This window comes from Chrysemys picta, chromosome 6, assembly GCF_011386835.1.
Source record: "Chrysemys picta bellii isolate R12L10 chromosome 6, ASM1138683v2, whole genome shotgun sequence".
NCBI classification, from domain to species: domain Eukaryota; kingdom Metazoa; phylum Chordata; order Testudines; family Emydidae; genus Chrysemys; species Chrysemys picta.
The window spans coordinates 24,899,499-24,924,948 of NC_088796.1; the positions used below are offsets into that span (position 1 = coordinate 24,899,499).

General features: G+C 44.9%; 1 protein-coding gene across 1 annotated transcript in view; it reads left to right on the plus strand.

Annotated features, from left to right (window-relative positions):
- Positions 1-18,810: 18,810 nt before the first annotated feature.
- The window catches only part of IL7R (interleukin 7 receptor), a 31,860-nt gene continuing 25,220 nt past the window's right edge, over positions 18,811-25,450 (plus strand). Inside the window, exon 1 of the mRNA XM_005306916.4 lies at positions 18,811-19,100. Within this exon, the coding sequence (XP_005306973.1) occupies positions 18,998-19,100 (103 nt within the window). The 5' untranslated portion in view covers positions 18,811-18,997. The remainder of the gene's footprint in view (positions 19,101-25,450) is intronic.

Consider the following 25,450-nt stretch of genomic DNA (forward strand, 5'->3'; position numbering starts at 1 on the left):
CCAAAGATATGTAAATGCCAAGTTGCTGGTGTGGACATATTTGGATCTTGCAACACAACAGAATTTACTGGGGCAGAGGCGGGAACAGGGAAACTATTGTTTAACATGGGGAATGCCTGAGCTCTACTAGAATATGTTAGATGTTGCTTGTGTGAATGGGACCATATAGGTTATAGCAAAATTACAAAGCCATGACACAAACATGTAATGACCCAACTACACACACACCCTGCACTTCTCTATGGGCTAGCTTGTATCACAACAATCTGCCCTGAGGGAGGAGCAGCCTGCACTGGTGGTGCTGAGTCACAATTCATTCCCTACCTGCTCCCATTCTCCAAGAGAGAAGTAATCTGTTGCTGGTCTACAGCAGGTGCAGATTACTTCCCTCTCAGTGCTGGCTCAGCATCACTGGCCAGTGTGCTGTGGGGACAGAGCTAAGGCTCTGCCTAACCCAGCCCTCACCTCTGCTTCTGTAACGGCGACAGACCCAGGGCGCCAGTGGGTGGGATCGAACCAGGGACCTTTGGACTTGGAGTTTAGTGCATGAGCCTCTACCGCATGAGCTAAAAGCCAGCTGGCTGTTAGCTGAGGCTGTAGAGCAGACTCATTTGATCTCTCTCTCTCTCTAAGTGGTCTCGATGCCACTAGATGCAGGGCCGGCTCTAGGATTTTTGCCGCCCAAAGCAAAAACAATTTTGCCCCCGCCCCTTATTTAATTACCCCACCCCCGGTCCCGCCTCAACTCCGCCCCTTCCCCAAATCCCCAGCCCTGCCTCCTCCCCCCAGGCTCTCAAGCCTAGGAGGGAAGGAGGGAAGGAGGAAGGGGGAGAAGCGGCGCCGCGCCGCGGCTGCTCGGGATCTCCGCCTCCCTCCCAGGTTTGAGAGCCTGGGAGGGAGGGGGAGACCCTGAGCCGCGGCGGCACGCAAAACAGCTGATTCGCGCACCCCTGCTCCCCTTCCCTCCCAGGTTTGAGAGCCTGGGAAGGAGGGCGAGTAGTGGCGTGCAAATCAGCTGTTTCGTGCGCCGTGGCAGCAGCAGCGGAGGTGAGCTAGGGCGGCCGGGGCACATTTTTAGGGGCGGCATTCTGTCGCCGGCCATGCCGCCCCTAAAAATGTGCCGCCCCAAGCACCAGCTTGTTTTGCTGGTGCCTAGAGCCGGCCCTGACTAGATGGGAGAGAACACCACACCCAGGAGGTGTGTGGGTTATACTTGCTCACTCCATGCCTCCCTGTTTGGGAAGGGGAGTAGCAGCTCCCTGGAGTCTGCTCTCCACCCCAATGTGTTGGTAGCCATGTAGGAAGTCAGGGAGCACCGTATGCCTCCTCGCTCCCTTGCACAGGCATTAGGGCAAGAAAAAATCATTGCCTTTTGTCTTTCTTTTCGTACATGCATCTTTGAATTCTACTTGCCTGTTTTCCCAGCTGACTCTCACACAGCGATGAACATGCTCATTTCAACAACCCAGCATCTGCTGCAGTTTGTTTGGCTTTTTTCTTGTTGGCTGCTCACTTTTTATATGTTTCTCCTTTCTCAAGCTAAGGTAACACAGTGCAGTTTACTGGAACATTACGGTTACCAATAGAAATGCAGAGCCATAACTATTGCTGAAACTGTAACGTGGCCACCCTGCCAGAGCTGTGTGCATGCAGTCTTTGCAGTGAAAAGTGAAACCAGGTGAAATTTGCCTGTTCTCATGTTTTGTTACAAACTGTCTCCAGCTCAAACCAAGGTCACTAAAAGGGTTGGCCGGGCGCCACAAACAGTCTGAGCCACCTTGTGCTTATTGTTTTGCATAAACATTGCTCCTGTTTCAAATGAACTGTGTCCCAGATTTGAATGACCTGGATCAGTTTATGGGTATGCTTTGAGATTTCCCCCTTCATTTGAATTTGAAATGTAAAGCAAAACTCGGGGCACTCGAACCACCATGGCTCGAAAGTAAAGCTAATAAATATTCTTTTCACAAGAAATTCACTAATGTTTACAGCTCCAAGTAGTAAATCATTGAACAGCATGTGCAGTATTAAAGATTCTGTGCCTGATCCTCCTGCAGGTACCTAGGCTAGAGGGAAGCAAAAGTACCTTTCCTGTGTAAAGACAAGGAACAACTGCAGTCTCCATGCTTAGGGGAGAACAAGAACTGCTCCCGCCACATGTCCCTGTGGATACACTTTGTCCCGGACAGGATAGGGAAGGGCTGGGGCCACTGGAGAACAAGAGAAGCAGTTTACACTATCATAAATCCCCGTCCACATTAAGGAGCTCAGACAGGGTCTAGGCGTCCTTAGGCACACACTCTTTCTGAATAACCTCAGAGCAATAAGTTCTGCTGCACACTCAGGCAGGGGTGCTGGAAAAAATGTGTATAGTGGGGGTGCTGAGAGCCACTGAACCAAGGTGTAAACCCTGTATATGATGGAAACCACTTCAAAGCGGGGGGTGCGGCAGCCTCCCGCCCAGCACCCCTAGTTCCAGCACCTATGCACACAGGCCCAAATACACACACACACCCCACTGAGTTCATTTGTCCTTCCTTTTCCATGGGTAATTTGTTCTTTCGCATTTGATTCTCACTCTGCACAGAATCTACAAAACTGTCCCAAAAGAATCAGCCTTACCCTACAAGAAAGCACAAGGAACTTTAGCCAAATGATGATTCTTCAGAAACATGAAATAATAATGATAGTGCCACTACACCCATAACAGTATTATTGCGGGTTATGCTGACGCACATACTGAGAAGTAGTGTGTAAACCGATTACAGCATGATTATGAGAAACATGCAAGTAAACAAACAAACTGAACAGCAACTCAACCCTTTCAACACCCTCTTTGTTTCTCCATTAAGAAATGCCATATGTTTTTTTTTCATGCCCCCCCCCACACACACACACTTGGATTGCTTTCCTTATTCTGGCCCACCAAGCTACGATCCTCTACTCACTGACACCCCAGTTTAGCAAAGCATTTAAGCCTATACTGAATGTTAACCCTGCTCATGTTGTTGAGAGGAAACTTGAACTTGGATACTGCTGAGTTTCAATGCTCCCCTTCTGACAGTATGGTCTATTGGTAGCTGTTGCAGCCAGCACAATTTTGAGCAGCCTTAAGGTGTCTTCAAATTGTGCCAGGGCCAAACTGGCCCCACTGTATGGGTCCATTACTGGGGGCTAAAGGAATTGGTACAGCTGAGGAACTAGCTCAATAAGTTTAGAAAACTAAGTGTTTATGAAAGTGGCAAGTTTAAGGCAAACTCCCTGCAGCTTGGAACCAAAATGTCCTGCTGACCCAGTTAGCATCCGCCTGTGGAAGGGGTCCAGTCTGTGGTGGGATCTCAGGGGTGATAATACAGGATATACTGGGAGATTCGATCTGGGATTAGTGGCAGATGGTGGCTATGTGGGATTGGAGCACAACAGAGATAGAGGCAAATTCTGGCACTGACTCCCTCTTTTGCCTTTAGCCTTAACCTCTTTTCCTCAGTTTTCCCATCTGTAAAGGGAGGGAAATAGAAAGGAAAACCAACAGAGGTGTTGCAAGGTTTAATGAATTATCTAAAGCATTTTGAGGAATACAAGTGCTAATACTAGGTGGATGGGATAGGTCATTGGGAATCAGATTCTGTAATTTATTAGGGACAAACCCTGCCCACCACCATAGACACAGAAGATCCAGGAAATAGCAGAAGTAATGTGGTGTCCCCTGCTTCAAGGGCAGCATGCAAAAAGCCCATGCAGGGGGAACACAGAGACACCAGCTTAACCCTCTTGCATAGCGGGATATGTGAACTTCAAGAACTACTACAGTCTTTGAGCAACATTGCCACTCCATGAACTAATTCATAGGGTGGGGGCTATCCCCTGATCCCTATGGAAGAACCCCTGAGTCAGTCCATTTAATCAGGTTATACATAAGGACCCGGATTCCTCCATTAGGTAGGTGAATTGTGGGGCCTGAAATGGTCACCATTGTCCCTTTAAAAATATTGTTAAATGCTGCTATGATAAATTGAATGCTACTTCTGTAATTCCAATCCACAGAAAAGTGACAGACACAGAAAATAGGGAGTGAAGAGGAAAAAAAAAGAACCACAAAACAGAAAATGTTGAATTTCAGGAGAAAAGACTTCAAGCTACTGGGAGTCCCCCAATCATCCTATGCATAGATTCCCACACACTGATAACTTGCTTTCGTATTCCATTGGTGAATTATACACACACACCCAACCTCAATGAGATTTTAGGATTCCCACAATGCTCTCTGTTTGTAGACAAGCAATTCCTTCCTGTTTCTATTATTAGCCCTATCAGTGGTTCAGCAGGTTATGTGACTAACCACAGCCAGTGTTGCTATGGGCTGCTCCCACTCTCTAGTATGCAGGACCATTCACTATACAAAGTGGGCAGATCCAGGTGTCAGATACTTAACTGTGATCCCAGGTTTGATTTATACCAGTGTCTACACTTACCAGCGATCGACGCTGTGGCAATCAATGCACCAGGGATCAATTTAGTGGGTCTAGTGAAGACCCGCTAAATCGATAGCAGCTCACTCTCCCATCGACTCCAGTACTCCACTGGAACGAGAAGTGTAAGGTAAGTCGACGGGAGAGTTTCTCCCATCAACCCAGTGCTGTGTAAACACCGCAGTAAGTCGACCTAAGCTACGTTGACTCCAGCTACGTTATTCACATAGCTGGAATTGCATAACTTAGGTCGACTTACTCTCATAGTGTAGACAAGGCCTAATAAAGGCCCTCTAGTGAACCAAGCCTTCTAGTGACTTTCCTAATGTTGTACAATAGAAACCAGTTTTTACGCTTTTCCAGCAGCCCCTGAGTGAGCTTTTTTCCTTGGAGAGAAAATAGTACCATTTCCAGTAGTCCTACTCCAGGCTGAAGATGGAGATTTTTGGTGAACAGTCCATTTGTTCTAGATTTAGCTGCTGTGACATTTTTCTCCCCCCTTTTTAAATGATGAATTAATTATCAAGGAAATACTTTTAGATTTTTTGACACAGATAAATCGTAGTCTTTTTCTAAAATGGGGAGCTAATCTTATGCATCTTGATTTATCATCTGTTTCAGCCAAAATGGATATTAATCTGCTAAAAAAAATACAGAAGAAAATAGGGAATGAAGAAGAAACTTCTCCTATGGGCAGGCAATACTGTAGTGGTCCACTTTGGGGCTTTTTGCTCCTTCCTTGGAAGCATTTAGACGAGGTGGACTACTGGATTGACCAATGGCAATTATGTGTTCCTCTGTAATTAACCTCATATTCACGTCTCTATTTTTCCTTTCTGCTTTAGAAAGCAAAATGAATGGGGTGAAGAAATATGATTTGTTTTCACTGTAAATATGGTTTAGGGCTGTCTTTACACCCACTCTCTTGTTTATTGTTAGGGATGATTTCTTAGTTGATCACATTTATTTTCCTGTGGTTTTCTTGCATAAGGTATTTACATTTAGTGACAACTCAAATTTTAGTACTATTTATATAATTTATATGACTCAGATGTGATGTGATTTGAAGAGCTCAATATCTAAGATCATGAAATTCTCATCAGCTCAAATCACATATGTGTTATCTAAATTATATACATTTTTACACATATACATGATATTGTCTGCTTACAATTTGGTATTTTATGACTTTTTAACTTTATTTCTCTCTCTCTATTTTTAACAATTATTTTCCTTTTCTTCCAGTTCTTAGAATTTTCACCAGAGAAGAGTTATTTAAATACTGAATGATTTTTCTTAATTTAGTCTCCTTTAATTGTGACCTTTGCTGTAATGTTTATGTAGCTCTCATTTGCTTCAATATTTAAAATATTTTCAAAAACATTTTTTGGAAATTTGAAGAGTTTAGCTTAGCTGACTAAACTATATTCAAACCACATTACCTTAAACAGTTAAGCTGTGTCATCAAAAAATAGCAGTGTGGCTATGCATTACAGAAGCACTGACTTCCTGAGTTCCGGGTGGTGCTCAACCTCGGCTCCTCCCGAGACCCTGCTCCCACTTCCCCAGCCTCTTGCGTGCTCCTGAACAGCTGGTCACCAGCATGTGGGAGGCGATGGGGGGGAGGGTGAGGAGCTGATCGGCGGGGACCGCCAGTGGGCAGGAGGGCTGGGGGGGAGAGGGAGGAGCTATTTTTTCCAATGGGTGCTCCAGCCCCGGAGCACCCATGGAGTAATTGCCTATGATGGGTTAGTTGTCCCCCTTGGTATGGGTTATCTTTCTCTCTATTAGCCAACAGTAAGAGTAAGGTACTTATGAGCCATGTTTTTTAATGAAACCAGGCATAGAAAGAGACAGAGTCAGTCAGGGGGATGGGTGAGACAGGCAAAATTCCCTTTGTGTTTTATGATGTGAAAACTAACATAGCTGGATGGAGCTTTCCTCATCCATCTGCCTCTTGTCACTTGTCACTGTCACACTTGTTCAGTGACAAGGGTTAATTTTTGAAGGATAAATATATTCATTTTTTGAGTGCTGACCAGCTTTGGCGGCTTCCGGCACACTCAGTCCTCCCCCACAACCAGCTACATGCTGCTGGCCCAATACAGCAGCCAGGGCCCACTCCAAGCGCCTCCATCCTCCTTTTAAAGGGACAGTTCTCACTTCTCTCCTTGCGTAATTTCTGTAGACGTTACCAAAAATGATAACAATAAACAAACAATAAACTAGTCAAACAACATTCACAATTATTACTAAACATCAACAATATGAACCGGTTTCTGAAACTATCTGTTCCAGGCACCTGGCACTCTGGCGGCATTCAATTAGCATTACATCTTTGTAGGTTATTTCCACATCAATATTTCTTTTTCTGCTGGCCCTGTTCTATCAGATTTTTGTTCTGTAGGGTAGAGAGGCTTTAACATTCTTCTCTCTTAGGGATGTTTATTTCTTTTCATTTGGAATTTGAACTGGAGCCCAGCTAAACATAATGACTGTGATTATTAATTGTGTCCTAATATTTACCACCAGCTTTGGTTCTGTTGGCTAAGGCCTAGACCTTCGACTTTCACTTTTGACACAAATGCAGACTTCTGGTGACAGCATTGCAGAAGTTATCTGAAACATTGGCAAGTAGACTGACAGCCACAGTACGTACAATCGTCACTCACTATTGTAAGTCCTAGTGAAAATGAGGAAGTTGGAGGACTGGCTGGGAAGATGGCCAGCCACAGAAACAAAAGGGCTTTTCCATGTGCGTCAGCCTATTGCATTTTCATTTTGGACCACAGAAAGCACAGGTGAAAGATAGATACATACTCTGTACGGGAGAGTTTTCACAATGACCAAAAGACTCTTGTGACTTTTTCTCTGACACAGCTCTGAATAAGAGAAAGTTTCACACACTTCTCTCAAACAAGAAAATTATGCAAAGACTTAGAGGTTTAAAATGATTGCTTTACTGACTCAGTGTTGCCAGCTTTTGTGATTTTTATAGAGAGTTTTGCTATATTTAATATTTTTCTTAAAGCCCCAGTTCGGGTGAGCTCATGAGAATCTCAGGCTTCAATTTTTTTTTCAAGAGTACAGTTCTATCCTGCTTAGCTGTGGAAAAAAGGTTGAAGACGTGAGTCTGCAGGCACCCTGAAGATGCAGAAACCAAAATGCAAATAAAAAGAACCCAAAATGTATTATTTAAAAAAAACGGATTATTTTAAAGCCAATAACATGATTTTTTGGCACTGGACTTCTGATTTTTATATGCTTTGGGTTGTCAATACTGCACATGGCACAGCATCCACCACCTCACCCCCATCTTTTACAGAAATTTCCCCTAAAAATGTTTTGGAGAATTTTACATATTTTTACTGGTACATTTTTCTTTTTATCCCTTCATCTATATGATGCCAACCATACAGGCCTTAGAGGGAAAGGACAATTAAAACTTTACAGACTAAAGGATATTCCAGGGCTCGTAGTAGGTGTTACATGGAAAGTTGGGAAATTTCCCTTTTCAAAACTATGAAGCTCCTATTTCTAGCTCTGCAGTGTCATGTGGTATTTGAACCTTAAACCTGTCACTGAATATTGCTCATCCTGCTCGTCAGAATAATGTATTCTTCTTCAACTGTTGGGGGGGAGGGATAGCTCAGTGGTTTGAGCATTGGCCTGCTAAACCCAGGGTTGTGAGCTCAATCCTTGAGGAGGGGGAGTTGGGGATTTAGTTGGGGATTAGTCCTGCTTTGAGCAGGGGGTTGAACTAGATGAACTCCTGAGGTCCCTTCTAATCCTGGTATTCTATGAGCCATGTCTATTCCAATCAGGTGCATGTGCACAGTTGTCAGAAAGTTTTCCCTTGCACAGTTGTCAGAAAGTTTTCCCTTAGCAGCTCCCGTCAGGTCAGCTGTGGAGCCCTTTGGAGTGGCGCCTTCATGGCACTGAATATATGCCCCTGCCGACTCAGTTCCTTCTTACCACCAGTGACGGTCGTTGGAACTGCGGCGGCTTGCCTAGCAAGTGCTTTCCATAGCATAGCTAGTTTAGTTGTAGCTACTGTTAGTAGATAGTGTATATAGTGAGGTTTAGGGAGTGGGGTTTCCCCAATCCCTAACCTTCCCCCCCTTGAGCTCTGGGGCAAGCCGCAAGCCCAAGGCTTTAAACCCCATGGAACCTGCAGTAAGCCGATGCCAATGAGCGACCTCCACAACTCGTGTGTGAAGTGCCTGGGGGAGGCGCACCAGACAAAAAGGTGCAAGATTTGCAGGGCTTTCCACCCCAGGACAAAAAAGGAGCGAGATTTCTGACTTAAGCAGTTGCTCATGCAATCTGCTCTTCGTCCCGTCTGCTACAGACTATCAGGACCTGGCACCAACCACATCCGTACGGAGTGCCCAGCATCAGTACATGACATGGTGCCAAGGATGGGCTCTAGGCACCTGCGCTCTCCGGCACTGCACGCTGAATAGACAACCTGGCACCACTCGCATTCACCAGTGCCATACAAGCGGCATAGAAAAGCTGACAGGGGGCGCTCCCCAATGCCGAAAGCAGTGGGACTGGCAGGCACTGCACCAGTGCGTCCTATGAAGGAGCACTTGGCGCCCAAGCAGCAAGAGTCAGAGCTGTCGACTTCGGTTCCCATGGGTGGACTGTCGAGTCCGGTGCCCAGTGACTCCCCAGATGGGCAGTGCCAGGCGGAGGAGTTGGAGCTACCCTCCATCCCGGACACTTTTGAAGCTGCCAGAGACTTAATTGCCATGACGGTCAGAGATAAGCCCCTGGCGCCACCGCGACCAGCGCCGTCTAGAGGCAAGCCAGCCAGGATGCAGCGCAGCGGTCACCCTCTTGTGCCTGGCACCATTCACCTCAATACCGCTCTTGATCGCCATCGCCGAGGCCCCACTCTCCGGCACTGGATTCCATGAGGGGTTCCCTGACTCCAGCGGGACATCGCTCCCCTTCCCCAGCACTGAGGAAGGAGTGGCACTGATTCCCGGCTCCAAGAGAGGACTGGTACTGATCCACGGCACCAAACCCTTGGCACTGGTCCCCAGCACTGGACCCCTGGCACCGGATCCTCATCACTGGTCCCCAACACCGGATTCTCGACTTCAGTCCCCGGCATGGGCGCCTGAACACCAGTCCCCCGCATCATCAGCTCAGCACTGGTCCTTGGTGCAGTTCCCTGCAGCTCCACCGTGGTCATCACGGTCGAGATCCGTCTCATTGGATTCAGACGGTGACTCTTTGTATTCCTGTCCCAGCTGACACAGATCTGACAGGCGACGGAAGGAGGCACCAATGGCATGGCACCCCCGTGGTAGCCTCTGGCACAATGGCCCTTTTGGACCCCCTGGGCTTACCATCAGGTCCAGGGATCCTTTTCCAAGGGCTCCCGCTTGGTGACCTCTGAGCATCGACCACCCCAGCCAGCTAAGGACAGACCTACGCAACTTTGACACAAGCCCTACTGCCAGCCTAGGTTGCCACTGAGGCAACTCCGAGGCAAGATCCATTGCAAGGCCAGGCTACCGTCACCATGGCAACGGTCGCCACAGGGGTCCCAGACGCTGACCAGATGGAGGTCAGGAAACCAGAGGGCCAGGAGGACCCTGTACCACCTCTAGCCTTCTCATCCTCATCCCCGGATGAGGCGGTGGCAGGAGCTTCAACCTTGGACCCTCCCCAATTGACCACAGGGCCCACCAGGACCTCCTCCAGAGGATTGCCCACAACATGGGGTTGTAGGCAGAGGAAGTGGTCAAACCCGAGGACCCTATGCTCGACATTCTCGCACCAGAGGGACCGCCCCGGGTAGTTCTGCCACCAATAAAAACAATCCAGAGCAATATTAAGACTCTGTGGCAGACCCCTGCTTCAATTCCACCTACCGCCAGGGGTGTGAAGTGCAAGTAATTCATCCCCTCTAAGGGGTACAAGTATCTGTTCTCTCACCCGCAACCATGCTCGCTGCTAGTGTCAGCGGTTAATAAGAAGGAGAGATGGGGGCAGCAGGGGCCGGCCCCTAAATCCAAGGAGTCGAAAAGGATGGACCTTTTTGGCAGGAAGGTTTACGCAACTGTTGCCTGCAGCTGAGGATCGCTAACCAGCAAGCTATCCTCAATATACATAACTTCAACTCGTGGTGCTCCAGGTTGAAGTTTAAGGAGCTGATTCCACCAGATTCCAGAGCCAAGTTCTCAGCTATTATTGATGAAGGGGAGGCAGTGGCACGGACTTCTTTTCAGGCTTCATTGGACTCGGTGGACTCGGCAGCCCGCACCCTTTCGTCAGGAGTAGCCATGAGGAGGATCACGTGGCTACAGGCATCCGAGTTGCCCCTGGAGCTGTAGCAAACCTTGCAGGACCTACCATTCGAAGGGGCAGGGTTATTTTCAGAGCAGACAGACTCCAAGATGCACAGTTTGAAAGATTCCCGAGTGACTATGAAATCATTGGGCATGCACACTCCAGAAACCCAATGAAAACATTTCAAGCCCCAGTTGCAACAGCAATACCCATATCTTCCTCCGCCGAGGTAGGATTTTTATAGGCATAGGGGCAGGAATAGCAGGCGCAAACCTTCCAATCCCGCTTCTGGGTAGAATCAAGGCCCAACCAAACCTTTCTTGGGCTCTAAGCAGGCCTTTTGAAGATATGCCCAAGACGGCGCACCTGTCATGACACTGAATCCTTCCCCGTTTTATGTATTGTCTATCCCACTTTTACCATGCTTGGTCCCAAATAACATCGGACCGCTGGGTTCTTTGCATGGTAGAAGTGGGATATTCTCTCCAATTCTGCTCCTCCCCTACTTACCAACCTCCTTCCCTGTCCCTTTTCAGGGACCCCTCTCATGAGCAACTCCTTATCCAGGAGGTGTGGGTGCTCCTCGCTATAGAAGCAGTGGAGGAGGTTCCTCAGGAGCTCAGGGGCAAGGGATTCTATTCCTGCTACTTCCTAATCCCCAAAGCCCAGGTGGGTCTCAGACTCATTCTAGACCTGCAAGGACTCAACAAGTTCATGGTAAAGTTGAAGTTCCGCATGGTCTCCTTCAGTACAATTATCCCTTCTCTGGATCCCGGAGACTGATACGCCGCCCTCGACATGAAAGATGCATACTTTCACATAGCTATTCGGCCTGCACACAGACGATTTCTACGGTTTGTGGCCAACCAAAAACATTATCAGTTCACGGTCCTCCCCTTTGGCCTGTTAACAGCCCCCAGAGTGTTCACCAAGTGCATGTTGGTCGGAGCAGCCTTCCTCTAAAGGAGGCAGGTGCAAGTATACCCCTACCTCGACGACTGGCTGCTCAGGGGCCTCACCAGGGAGCAGGTGGAGTCTCAAGTCCGATTAGTCAGATCCACTTTTGAGAGACTGGGTCTCCTCCTCAATGTGAACAAGTCAATCTTGTCACCGACCCAAAGAATAGAGTGGTACTGGACTCAGTACAGGCAAGAGCGTTTTTGATGGAGACCCAATTCCAAGCCATGACAGTCATTATTCAAGGCCTCAGGCAGTACCCGATCACTACAGCAAGGGGATGCCTGAGGCTCCTCGACCGTATGGCAGCCTGCGCTTACTTGGGCTGGCATGTCAGACGGAGGCTCAGGCCACTCCAGGCGTGGTTCGCTTCAGCCTACCACCCCGGGCGCAACAGCCTGGTCTCAGTGGTCACGGTGCCAGAGCAAGTACTTGAGTTCCTCCAGTGGTGGCTCGAGCCTCGGACAGTGTGCAAGGGAGTCCCCTTCAACAGCCCCCAGCCCTTTTTGTCCCTGGCAATGGACAAGTCAGCTCTGGGATGGGGTGTGCATTTGGGAGCCCTCCAAACACAAGGCCTATGGTCACGGGATGAGCTCCTCCTTCATATCAATATCAAGGAGCTCGGGGTAGTACGACTAGCATGCCAAACCTTTTAGGCCTGGCTGCAAGGGCAGTGCCTGGCAGTGATGACGGACAACACCACTGCCATGTTTTACATCAACAAGCAAGGTGGAGCCCATTCCTGCCCTTAAGTCAAGAAGCCCTCCGGCTATGGGAGTTCTGCCTAGCCTTCTCCATTCACCTGGAAGCATCGTACTGGCAGACCACCTCAGCAGATCGTACCGCAATCACGATTGGTCCATCCGGCCGCAGGTCATACACTCCATCTTCCAAAGGTGGGGGTTTCCGCAGGTCGACCTGTTCACCACCTGGAGCAACAGAAAGTGTCCAACGTTCTGCTCCTTCCAGAATCACAGCCCGGGCTTGATCACGGATGCATTTCTGCTATCCTGGGGAGGCCACCTGTTGTATGCCTTTCCCCCAATCCCTCTCATGCACAAGGTACTTCTCAAGGTCTGCAGGGACAGAGCAGAGGTAATTCGGGTGGTCCCAGCATGGCCTCGACAACACTGGTACACCACGCTCCTGGAACAGTCAGTGGACGTCCCAATTGCATTACCACTCCACGCTGATCTGATCATTCAGGACCACGGTCACCTTCAGTACCCAGACCTCCAGTCCCTCCATCTCACGGCCTGGAAGCTTCATGGTTAAACCCATGGAACTTCTGTGCTCCGAACCAGTAAGGGAGGTCCTACTTGGTAGCAGGAAACCATCCACCAGGGCCACTTATGGAAAAGGTGGAAAAGGTTCATTTGCTGGTGTGCCCAGCAGCACACACCTCCACTCCAGGCACCTATACACTCATTCTAGAGTACCTTCTGTACCTGAAACAACAAGGCCTGGCAGCGTCATCTATCAAGGTACATCTCTCTGCTATCTCAGCCTTCCACCCGGGAGCGTCCAGATGTTCCATATTCACTAACCCCATGGTAGGATGTTTCCTCAAGAGTCTGGAATGGCTACATTCTCAGATTAGACAGCCTGTTCCTTCGTGGAACCTTAATCTGGTCCTCTTCAGACTAATGTGGCCCCCATTCGAACTGCTGGCAACTTGCTCCCTTCTCTACCCAGCATGGAAGGTAACCTTCCAGGTCACCGTCACATCAGCTAGGAGGGTGTTGGAGTTAAAGGCCCTTACCCCTCACCCATTCTACACCGTCTTCCACAAGGATAAGGTGCAACTCAGGCCTCATCCAGCCTTTCTCCCCAAGGTAGTGTCACACTTCCCTGCTATCCAAAACATTTTTCTACCTGTCTTCTATCCTAAGCCTCAAGCCAGTAGTCGAGAGCAGATGCTACACTCACTGGATTTTCAGCGGGCGCTAACATTCTACATCGAGCGCACTAAGCTGTTCAGAAAGTTGAACCAACTGTTTGTAGCAGTAGCAGACTGGATGAAAGGACTCCTGGTCTCATATCAAAGAATATATTCCTGGATCACGTCCTGCATCCGCATGTGCTACGAGCTGACCAAGGTACCAGCCCCAGCACTTATGGCACATTCCACGAGGGAACAGGCCTCGTCAGCGGCGTTCCTGGCCCAGGTCCTGATACAAGAAATTTGCAGGGCAGCAACTCGGTACTTACGTTCATCTCTCATTATGCCATCACCCAGCATGCCGGAGATGATGCAGCATTCCGCAGAGCGGTGCTCCCATCAGTGATTCCTTAACTCCGACCCCACCTCTGGGGTGGAGCTTGGGAGTCACCTGATTGGAATTGACATGAACAAGCATTTGAAGAAGAAAAAATGGTTACTCACCTTCTTGTAACCATTGTTCTTCAAGATGTGTTGTTCATGTCCATTCCAATACCCACTCTCCTACCCCTTTGTTGTAGTAGCCAGCAAGAAGGAACTGAGGAGGGGCCGGGTTGGCAGGGGAATATATTCAGCGCCAGGAAGGCACCACTCCAGGAGGCTCCACAGCTGACCCGATGGGAGCTGCTAAGGGAAAACTTTCCAATGACTGTGCACGCAGCGCGCACACACCTGATTGGAATGGACATGAACAACACATCTCGAAGAACAACAGTTATGAGAATGTGAGTAACCATTTTATTTTGGAGCTGGAAGAAGGAAAGAATTATCTGTCAAGTTGATTTCTTTAAAAAAAATAATGGTAGATGTTTTGAGGTTTGGCATGTAAGAAGTAATCCCATCAGAGATGGATTAGTGAGAAAAGTGCAGGTTAGTCAAAGGTACCTGTTAAATTGTGTCTAATCACATAGATCTGCAATTTATCAGAGGGCTATCACCACCACACGTGTGGGTCTGTGAACATACAATGTGGCACATATTGTCAAAAGTAACTAGTTATTCTGGGTGCCACCTCTGTTCTTGACCAATCTGAGACAATTTGGGAGGGGCTGATTTTCTTAAGGTCCCCCTAAATTTTCTCATAATGCTGAGCATGTGCACATGCACATATGAGCACACACAGTTGGTCAACAAGAAATTTTCAAGAAATGAGAAAAATATATATTCTGCAAAGCTTTTTTAAATTATTTCCTTTACCACCCTCCGTTTTTTCTTTAGCCAGTCAGGAGAGTTCAAGAAAAAGAAATTCTGCATATATGTAATTCTATGGTCTGACAATCCTTTTTGTATAGGTTACACCTGCTTACCAAAGACCATTATTAATTACTATTACTGATAATGATCCTAGCCCCAATCAGGATTGTGCTAGGGACTGTACAAACACATGTGAAGATTAGTTCTATGGTGTTCAGAATCACTTTGGAACAAATGTTCTTGAAAGCAATACGCTTTATTCAGTGACACAGTTGCCAGCTGTCCCTACATAACAGAGCATGGGCTTCTGTAGCGCTCCTCTCCCAGACTTCCTGTCTGGGATCTTAAATCACTTAAAGGTACAGTTCCCAATGCCACAAGCTTCCTGCCCAGGAAAGTCTACTCCACGGTGTTTTCCCGAACCAGCTCAGAACTGCATGAATTCCCCCACATTTTTCTTCCATCTTTTAGCACTCAAAGACCCAGGATTTAAGTTTGTCTCAAAAAGACAAATTTTCCTTTTTCTCAAAGAGTTTTTAACTTTTATCTTGAAGCTTCACTTCAATGGGACTTAGGCAGATGCTTAAGTACATATTGAATAGGGATGGACTTAAGTAGTTGCCTAAATGTTTTGGTAGATCAGAGCCTTAGTGAAGGGAGACAAAGTCCCAGAGCAGATGGCTTTTGAAGCAAAGTTCAGAAAGTGAAACAAAATAGATGTTTGGTTTATTTCTTTATACGTTTTTTTTTTCTTTTCTTTGTGGTCCCCGGCTTTCCCACCCAGAGAAAATACAACTGTGACAGACTGGAAATCCCCTGAACAACATTGTTCTGATAATAAGATTGCACAAGCTCAACCAAAATATTATGCCTAAAAAGCCTTTTTCTTTCAGTTTGCTTTGCCGAAGAGAGAGAGAGATGATCAAAGTGATAGTCCACTTAAATGATAAACAAGAAGAATTTAAAGAGAGATGGTGTCGTTTTTGTGTGATTCATGATCAGAATACAATTCATTTGTGAGGTCTGAGGCTTTAACAGTTGCATCTGAAAATGCAGCAAAAATTGGTACTAGTGAAGGGGTTCATGTTCTTCTAATTTTGTGCCTATTGTTGGGCCAGATTCTGGAATCTTTACGCAATGTTTCCTAAAACAAAACACCCTGGACCTGGGCTGCATGTAGATTGGGGTTAGAGATATAAGAGGTTATCTCATCCAAAGGACCTGAGGAGGGGAGAATGCATAATTCAAGGTTGCTTGATTCAAAGACCATCTGACTTCAGTGGGCTTTGGATCAGCCCCATGGAAACCCAAAGGAGGACCTGGAATAATGGCTTTGTTGTCAAAATCCCACCGTGAATGAACTGCTGAGGCTGGTGACATCACCAAACAGGGTGGAGACTCTTGGGGGTTTGCCAAAGTGACAATTGGAGGGAGGATCTCGAGGAGGGAGATCTGGGAATGGGAGTTGGAGGGTCAGATAGAATGGCTGGCTAGACTTGCCTGGAGAGGGGGTGTGACGTTATTGACATGAACTGGGACCGTATAGGTCATTGTTGCAACCGTCCTGTAGTGGCACCAAATCTTTTATAAAGGGGGTCAAATAAGGTGTCTAAGACAAGGTTATGGTTTGCTGGTTATGATTATGCTGTCTATATGTGTGTATCATTTTTGTAGTTGAAGTTATGACTATTGGCTCTATACTGTCTGTATTTCAAACTTATGCTATGCTTCCGGGTGACACCTCAGACAAGCTGGTGTCAGCTGTGCCTAGCCTGCTTGATGGCCCATTAAGGATCATCAGCTATACAAATGACCCATTGAGAGAAGACAGATACGCCTTGTAACTCGGCAAAGTATGCAGGAACTTGCCCATGTGACTCCAGACTCCATTTTGCTGTAATTTTCCACAATAAGAACAAAGAGGTGTTCTTACACCTGGAAAATACTATAAAAGGCTGATGCCACATCTCCATCTTGTCTTCAGTCCTGCTTCTTACCTCTGGAGGGACTTTGCTACAAATGGAAGCTCTACACAAAGGACTGATGACCCATCCCTGCGGGGGATGTACTTCAGAGACTTGATTTGAACCTGCAGTTTATTCTATCACTACTACAAGCCTGAACCAAGAACTTTGCCATTACTGTATGTAATTGACTCCATTTAACCAATTCTAGCTCTCATCTACATCTTTTTCCTTTTATGAATAAACCTTTAGATTTTAGATTCTAAAAGATTGGCAACAGCGTGATTTGTGGGTAAGATCTGATTTGTAGATTGACCTGGGTCTCGGGCTTGGTCCTTTGGGATCAGGAGAAGCTTTTTTTCTTTTACTGGGGTGTTGGTTTTCATAACCATTCATCCCCATAACGAGTGGCACTGGTGGTGATACTCAGAAACTGGAGTGTCTGAAGGAATTGCTTGTGTGACTTGTGGTTAGCCAGTGGGTGAGACCAAAGTCCTCTCTGTCTGGCTGGTTTGGTTTGAGGTGGAAAAACTCCAGCCTGGGGCTGTGACTGCCCTGCTTTAAGCAATTTGTCCTGAACTGGCAGTCTCAGTTGGGTCCCACCAGAACCAGCATCGTTACAGGGGGGCTGACTGAAGAAGGGTTAGTAGAGCCCGGAGGATGGAAAACCTGAAGAGAGCTCAGCATGGTGTCCTCAACCCCAGCAACTCCTCTCCTCTTAGATGATGGGCTCTGAAGGGGAGAGAGTCCTCAGGAAAAGTGAGGGACTCCCACAGCCATCCCAGTAACCCAGCATCAAGGGCTGGCACTGAGAGGTGACATCAGATATAGACGGGTCATGGCACGTTGTGCATGTATATTTGTAATAGTTAAGAAGCTCAAGTTAAACTAACAGAGTAAGATGAGAGGTTTCAGTGTATAAAACTATTTCTTTAATGCTTCTATGTTAGATTATATTTATTCTTAGCATAATAAGTAAGACCTTTCATTGTCATGAGCTCTATGCCTAGGCCTGATACAGGCTAGTAAGTTATTTAGACTCTTGACTGCCACTTCTTAAAGTGATGCTACATAATAATTACACCATGCAACAATGTAGCTCTGGATTTTCCAGTTCTTGGGGATAAAAGGCTAAAACTATTTAACTCTAAAAGTCTAGAAGAGACAAGGAGTTAATATATACTGGATGGTGGCAGCAACAGTACCAGATAAACAGTCACTTAATAGATTTGTGTTTATGTGGTGGTGGTTCACGGAAGGGAAGCAGGGTGTCACGGAGGCTCACAAACACTAGCCCATATTAGTCAATGACTAGTCTGCCCCTGAATTATTTTGGTGTGTGTTGGTGTGGAGGAGTTGGAGACACAGAAAGAGGGGGAGGAAATATTTAACACCTCTTCTGTGTGTCTCTGCAGCTTGCTCGCTTTGCATCTGTCTTTTAAGTCCTGATCCTGAAAACTGCAAGTAGTTCCAGATTGCTTACAGACCAATCACATGATTAAGGGTTTGTAGGACTGACCCTTCAGATTGCAATCTCCTTGGAGCAGCGACTGTCTTTATCTTTGTTTTGTACAGCAGCAAGCAAGCTGTTGGTGTTTAGCAAATACTACATAATTGCATTTATATTTATTAATAATAATATATAGCTCTTAACTACCACTTTGAATCTGGGAGATCTCTTTACAGCACTTTACAAATTCTCCCTCCTGGACAACCATGTATTGACACTGTAACTGAGGGCAGAATTTAGCCCCTAGCTCTGTGGTGTGTCTGGTCTTCCTGGACCGTAAGCCATCTCACAAAAGGGCCTTATCTTGTCTCACCAAAATCACTAGTAAAAATCCCGTTGATTCAGTAGGAACCGGGTTGGGCCTTTAGAGCCTGATCCAAATCACACTGAAGTCAGTGGGAGTCTGTTTACTGACTTTAGTGAGTTTTGGATTAAGCCCTTAGTTTGGAAGTGGGAGGCATTTTCAAAATAAAAGTTCCACAAGTATTTTCACTCTGGCTTCCTGGCTCGCTCTGCTTGTCATCCTTTTCAGTGTGTTTACACTTCCCCCTGCCTGCGGTTGCTTTATCAGAGCAGTGGGTTCACACTTCACCCTGGGTATAAAGCAACTGAGTGAGCTCCTCTCTCACACACAGGCACGCACACACCAAATATGCTCAGAATGACACGGACCAGCACAGCGTTTGGCATTTTACTCTTTTTTCTTCTTCACACCACTTCTGGAGAAAGTGGTTCTACCTCAGAAGATGAGTCTGGTGAGTCATTTCACGTTTGCCTTCAGGATCAAGAATAATTGAAAATGTGATTTTAATGAGATCCTCAAACTTCTACTACATGCAACTGCAGCCGTTAAACAGAATGGGTTAACATTTTAACCATTAGCTTTGCCTCTCTCATGTTCTTTATGCATGGGATTTGTGTGATTCTGGTGGATTATTTACACAGATATCTATCTATACTTATGCCCAGTCGTGCATCCTTGTGCACCTCAAACTCCTATTAAAACCAGTGAAAGAGTGGAGTGCACAAGGAATGCAGGATAGAGCCTACTTAGCCTCTTTCATTATGGTTAGCTTTGTATAAGAATTATGATTGTTTAAGGCTGGTAAGTAAAGAATTAGTTCATTCCATTATGTTTTGCAAATACATTAAAGTGCCATATGAAAAGGATAAGGCACTGATTCTGCTCTCACAATCCTCTTAGGGAAAAATGTTTTAAAGTGCCAGAAACAGTCCAATCTGCTCCACCCAAGAGGCAAAAAGTTTCCTATTCAGAAGATTATTTTTGAGCCCCAGAGATAAGTTATCTCAAGCAGGGAGTGGCCCTATGATGCAAAGGATGCTGTCTAGTCCCCCCTTTCGGCGAGGTGGGGTCAAGGGGCAGCATTTAAACAAGGAGCTTCTAGGAGCTACCTGCAGCACATCACTGATGTGTGTTTATCATAAAGGCACTCAAATTACATCAGGGGCATTACAGTAATAATGACCTTAGTTCAACAAACTCAATTATTTTGCTTGGACAGTTAAAAGTATTTTGCAGCAGAAATCATCAAATTTGTAAATACTCCACTCAATGTAGACATTTTGTACATAGTTCTGCACTACATTCAGGAAAATTTCCCATTGCCATCAATGAGAATACTTTTCTGACACACACCTTGAGACTCAGATCCTTTAAATTGCCTAGGACCCGGTCCTGAAAACCTTTACTCACATGAATAATCTTCACTCATATGAGTCATTCTATTAAAGTCAGTGGGACTGTGCAGATAAGGACTACTGACATAAGACTAGTCTCTCTCAATTACCGTCATTTAGGTTCCTAACATTTTGTTATTAGATGAGTAGCAGTTTTTAATGGTGAGGTAATTACTGTGTATCTATGCTAAGTTTTAGATGTAACTCATTAGTTCCCTCTGTTTTTCCCATCTGCAGTGAATTATATATTTATTACACCAGAACAAAGTGCATGGCAGTTTTACTGGTTAGAAGATCTTAAACCTACTTATGATGTCTTTCCCCCCTATTTTCTTGTATTTACATAATTTGCAGCTGATCAGCACCTGATCCTGCAATCCCTTATTCAGGTGAGTGGTCCCATTGACATCAACATTAATAAAAATATATTGAAATCAATGTCTCTGAAATCACTGGGACCACTCAACTCTGACATATATTACGGTATTAACCCTGCTCCCTTTCAGTCAAAATCGCTTTGCCATCAACTTCAAAGGGAACAGGATTGGGCCCTGGTTAGAAACAGAAACAGATCCTGAAAACCCTTACTCATGTGTCCCATTGACTTCAATGGCCCTGCTCACAGGGTAAGTGTTTGTAGGATGTTTGTAGGATGGGGTCAGCTCACATGAGAACTATTTTAATTTAAGATAACTTCTAAATACAGCAGATATTCAATCAGATGATGCAGCATTCAATCAGATGCCAACAACACCATGGCAATTTAAGGTCCTGATCCTGCAGCCATTTACATCTGTGCTTAACTTTATTGTTAACCAATATATATTATTGATATGACACATATTAATATGCATTAAGCCCACAATATCAATATGACATTATATTGTATCTATATTTCTAGCAGTTACATGGCCTGAATTGAACTATATCTTTTTATAATTCTGTTCTATGCTAAGCATCCCGTAACACTTTGCAAAGCTGAAGTCAGCTTTGGCATGCGGAAATAAGGAACTTGTGAAAGGCAAAATACTTCAATGTTCTACTACAGTCTAAGCTGAGGAGGTACCTTCATGGACCAGTCCCTGGAATGCTAGTATCCAAAACAAAGGAAAGTCACAGAAAAACAGGTTAAGGGGCTGGGACAAACTGGTGGGTTGGATTTTAGTGATGTGTAAAGAGGTTTGTAACTTGTAAAATCATCCTAAAAACACTCTTAGCTGAAACACACTTTCTGTGTAAGGTGAATTTAACAATGCTGCACAAGACGGCTTCCCAGAAACTGGTATCTTACTGAGCCTTTCTTCCTGTACATTCTAATATTAGCTTTTAGCAAAAAAACCTGACTGATATTGGTCATTTCATCTCTTGAATGTATTTCTTAATGGACTGAAGTGTAGCCAAGCAATTGATTATACAATTATCAGGGGTATGTACTGTGAGTAGTCCTATGGACATCAGTACACAAAGTTAAGAATGTAAATAAGTCTCTGCAAATATTTATATTGTGGTGGTGCCAAAGTCCGCTATCAGTATTGGGGCCACATTGTGTTGTGTCCTGTACAAACACGGAAAAGAGACAACTGCCTTAAAGGGTTTATAGTGTAAGTGATTATGAGCCCAGTACGTCTCCTATTGAAATTAGTGTCAAAGTTCCGCACTGATTTAAATGAAATCAGGATTAGGTGTTAAGTTTGAGTTACCTATGATCTGGGGGAAACAGTCATGATCCTGCAAATTTTTCTGATGTAAACAGACCTTACTCACATCATTAGTCATGTAGAGGTCACTGGGGCCATGATTAAGAGCTATTTGTGTGAGTTAGGATTGTCAAGTTCAGGAGTCAACAGGGAGAGAAGTATATTGTTGATTGTCAGATAGCAAAATTTAATTTTAAGCTGTTAGAATATGGTACATGAAAATTCCTTTTAAATAGCACATATCATCCTAATTGCTAATCTAATACTTTAACTGATCATTTTTTACTGTTACAAATACTTTTCATGACTCAAAAAAGTTGCATTCACAGTGCAGGAGTTCAGTGCCAGATAGGTGACCAGATGTCCCAATTTTATAGGGACAGTCCAGAGTTTGGGGTCTTTTTCTTGTATAGGCTCCTATTACCCTCTGCTCCCGTCCCGATTTTTCACACTTGCTGTCTGGTCACCCTAGTGCCAGACATTGCAAGTCAGCTGCCCTCCTGCTTTAATGCTAGTCTAACATCTGAAGAACCCCTTTACTATTTAAACATTCAACAGTTCAAATGCTAGAGAAAGAAGCTCATCTTCTTTAGATTATTCAATCTTTAGGACAGCAGGATGGATTCTGATTTACAACTTCTGCCACTTGAGTCCCATTCTTATGGGTCCTGAATAAATACAACTTTTCAGATAATTGTAGCAGCTGTCAAGAGGATTCTTATTTGAGAGTCTTACTTGTTGATGTGATACAATCCATGGATTTATACGTATTATGACATGGCCTTTATTTACATATATAAACAACCATGCAAAACAATGTCACTATATAAGTAATAAACAGTAATAATAATCCACAACAATTTTAATGTTACCCATATGTAACCAGAATTATGAATAACTCAAGGCAAGTAATTGTATCAGAAGTCTTAAGAGTGCTGCATAGTCTCTGGTCATATAGGACATGAGTCTCTATATGTGACTAGATGGCTCAGAGGAATTGTGATAGACTTTCACCTCTATTAAATCAGTCCAAAGCCAATTCTCGACTAGTACTGATTGGAAGGTGTCTCTCTTTAATAGTCAAGGTGAAATAAATGTCATGGTCTTGGTCTAGGTGTCCATGTAACAAAAGATATTTCTACTACAATTGGCACTAAATGACAACCTTGGAGTTTCAACAGAATAGAATCTCAGGGTTGGAAGGGACATCAGGAGGTTATCTAGTCCAACCCCCTGCTCAAAGCAGGACCAACCCCCAACTATTTTTTTTTGCCCCAGATCCCTAAATGCCCCCCTCAAGGATTAAACTGACAACCCTGGGTTTAGTAGGCCAATTTTCAAACCACTGAGCTATCCCTCCTTTTAGCTGCAAAGGAGCCAAAAATGGAATGGACATAGAGAATGATTATTATGATTACTGCTACTGATTGGCCAATTGCACCTACAAATTGGGTGCAGTGCTAGACTATGAGAAAATATCCTATTAGTATTGTTACCTTGTCCTGGCCCATCTCCTTCCTGTCTGCATGTTTCTTTCATTCACCTGTGAGGTCTTGGCATTTAGTCTGTAAGCTCTTTGGAGCAGGAGCTGTCTTTTACGATACGTGTGTACCATGTCTAGCAGAATGGGGCCCTGGCTTTAAATTGAGGCCTCTAGGGCACTAGTGTAATATAAATAACCATGAATAATACCTCATCTCCCTCCAGTTCAGAGTTGAGGCACATTGGCAGGGCAGTGGAGTGATGCTTGCACAGCTGCGCCCCGGCTGTACCTGTTTGGTGGATAAAAAGAGAACTTCCTTCTCCAAGGGCATCAATCCTACATCTTTCTCCAGCATCCAATTCCCTTAAATATTAAAAGAAGATGGTGGGCCCAGGGTGGGACTTGGAGGATGGTGAGTCATATATCATCATTCTCATCCCCAGAAAGCAGTAGGGAACAGAAGTTAATACAGCCTGGCTTTCAGACAGCTAATGCTCACAGGGCCCATTACAGAGAACAGTACCACTGCTTCTTACCCACTTTTCAGCTAGCTTCGGTGCTGAGGGGAGGAAGCTCCTTCCATTCTTCCCTGGTGGACCTGCCCTGGTGCCATTCACAATCTAACCCTTCATTATCAGTTCTGCTGAACTTGGAGTGGAAGTTGGGGTGGAAATATTTCTCTCAGAAGTTTGTTTATTTTGCTATCCCTGATCTGACATGCAAGAGCTTTGGATATGAAACACGCATCATACAGTCAAACAGCAATTGTTTTATGACTCATCAAGGCAAACTTTGAAGAAACAGTGTTATGTGACAGAAAGTTTGAGATTTCCCTGAAAGCCCGATGGCATGACATTTGACAGAAATGGATGGCACAGTCAAAATGTGCCGCAGTGCTTAAGCGCCTGTGCCAGCGTAAGGGGATTTGAAATGAGACTTCTAAAATTCTACCTTAATTTTCTAGTTCTTGTCAATAATCTGACAGCAAAGCACAAGTATCAGTTCCATTACACATAAGTTTTGGGGGCATGAGCTATTGTGCAAAGATAGGCTGTTGATAAATTACAGAGGATTCAGCGAAGAGCCACAGGAACGATTGAAGGATTTGAAAGGATTAAAGAAATAGAAAACATGCCTGACAGTGATAGACTCAAGGAGCTCAATCTGTTTAGTTTAACAAAGAGCAAGTTAGAAGGTCATTTAATCACAGTCTATAAGTACCTACATGGAGAATAAATATTTAATATTTGGCTCTTCAGTCTAGCAGAGAAAGGTATAACACGATCCAGGGGGCTGGAAGTTGAAGCTAGACAAATTCAGACTGGAAATAAGGCATGGGGGTAATTAACCACTGGAACAATTTACCAAGGGTCATTGTGTATTCTTCATCACTGGCCATTTTAAAATCAAAATTGGATGTTTTTCTAAAAGATTTGATGTAGGCATTATTTTGAGGAAGTCCTGTGGCCTGGGCTATACAGGAGGTCAGACTAGTGATTACAATGGTCCCTTGTAATCTATTAATGTTCTCAGACAATTTGGGGCCTGTCTAGACAACTGCTATTTGGACCTGTTTAGCGACAATAATGTAATGACGCTGGTGTATCCTCCAGTGTAGATGTGCTGCACCAGAGTAATAAGGTGCTTAGCTTATTTGAAACACCAATACAAATAGCCCCGGTACATACAAGCTTTAAGTCTTGGCCAGAAACTCCCCTTCTTTTTCAGTCCTAAACTTCTCAAACAGTAACTTTTATTCTTGCCAAACTGAGTGATGGTGCTATTGTGTGAAAAATGGAGTCTAGGATGCGTCAAGCTGACTTATCATATAAGATTTATGTCTAGAGATTGATGCTATATTCTGGGAATCCTGGTTTGTTACTGGTGCTCCGTACACATTTCTTACTATGCCTAGCATGTCATGAGATATAACACCTTCAAAAACCACAATATCATGATTTCTAGAAAATGCTGTCAGTTTTTGAAAATGGATTAGTTCCCATTTTTCTCTTGGTATGAGGTTTGTACGTAGTTCTTACAATTAATATTTGGCTACCTGTGACTAATATGGCCATCTCACATTCATGCAAATTAACACTATATACTATAACATCACACTGCATATGTATTGCATGCATCAAAGGGAGTTCTATGTATGGACGGCTTCCAAGATCAAATCAATACTCCATCTTTTATACTATGATTAATTATAAAAGCCAAGACTGGC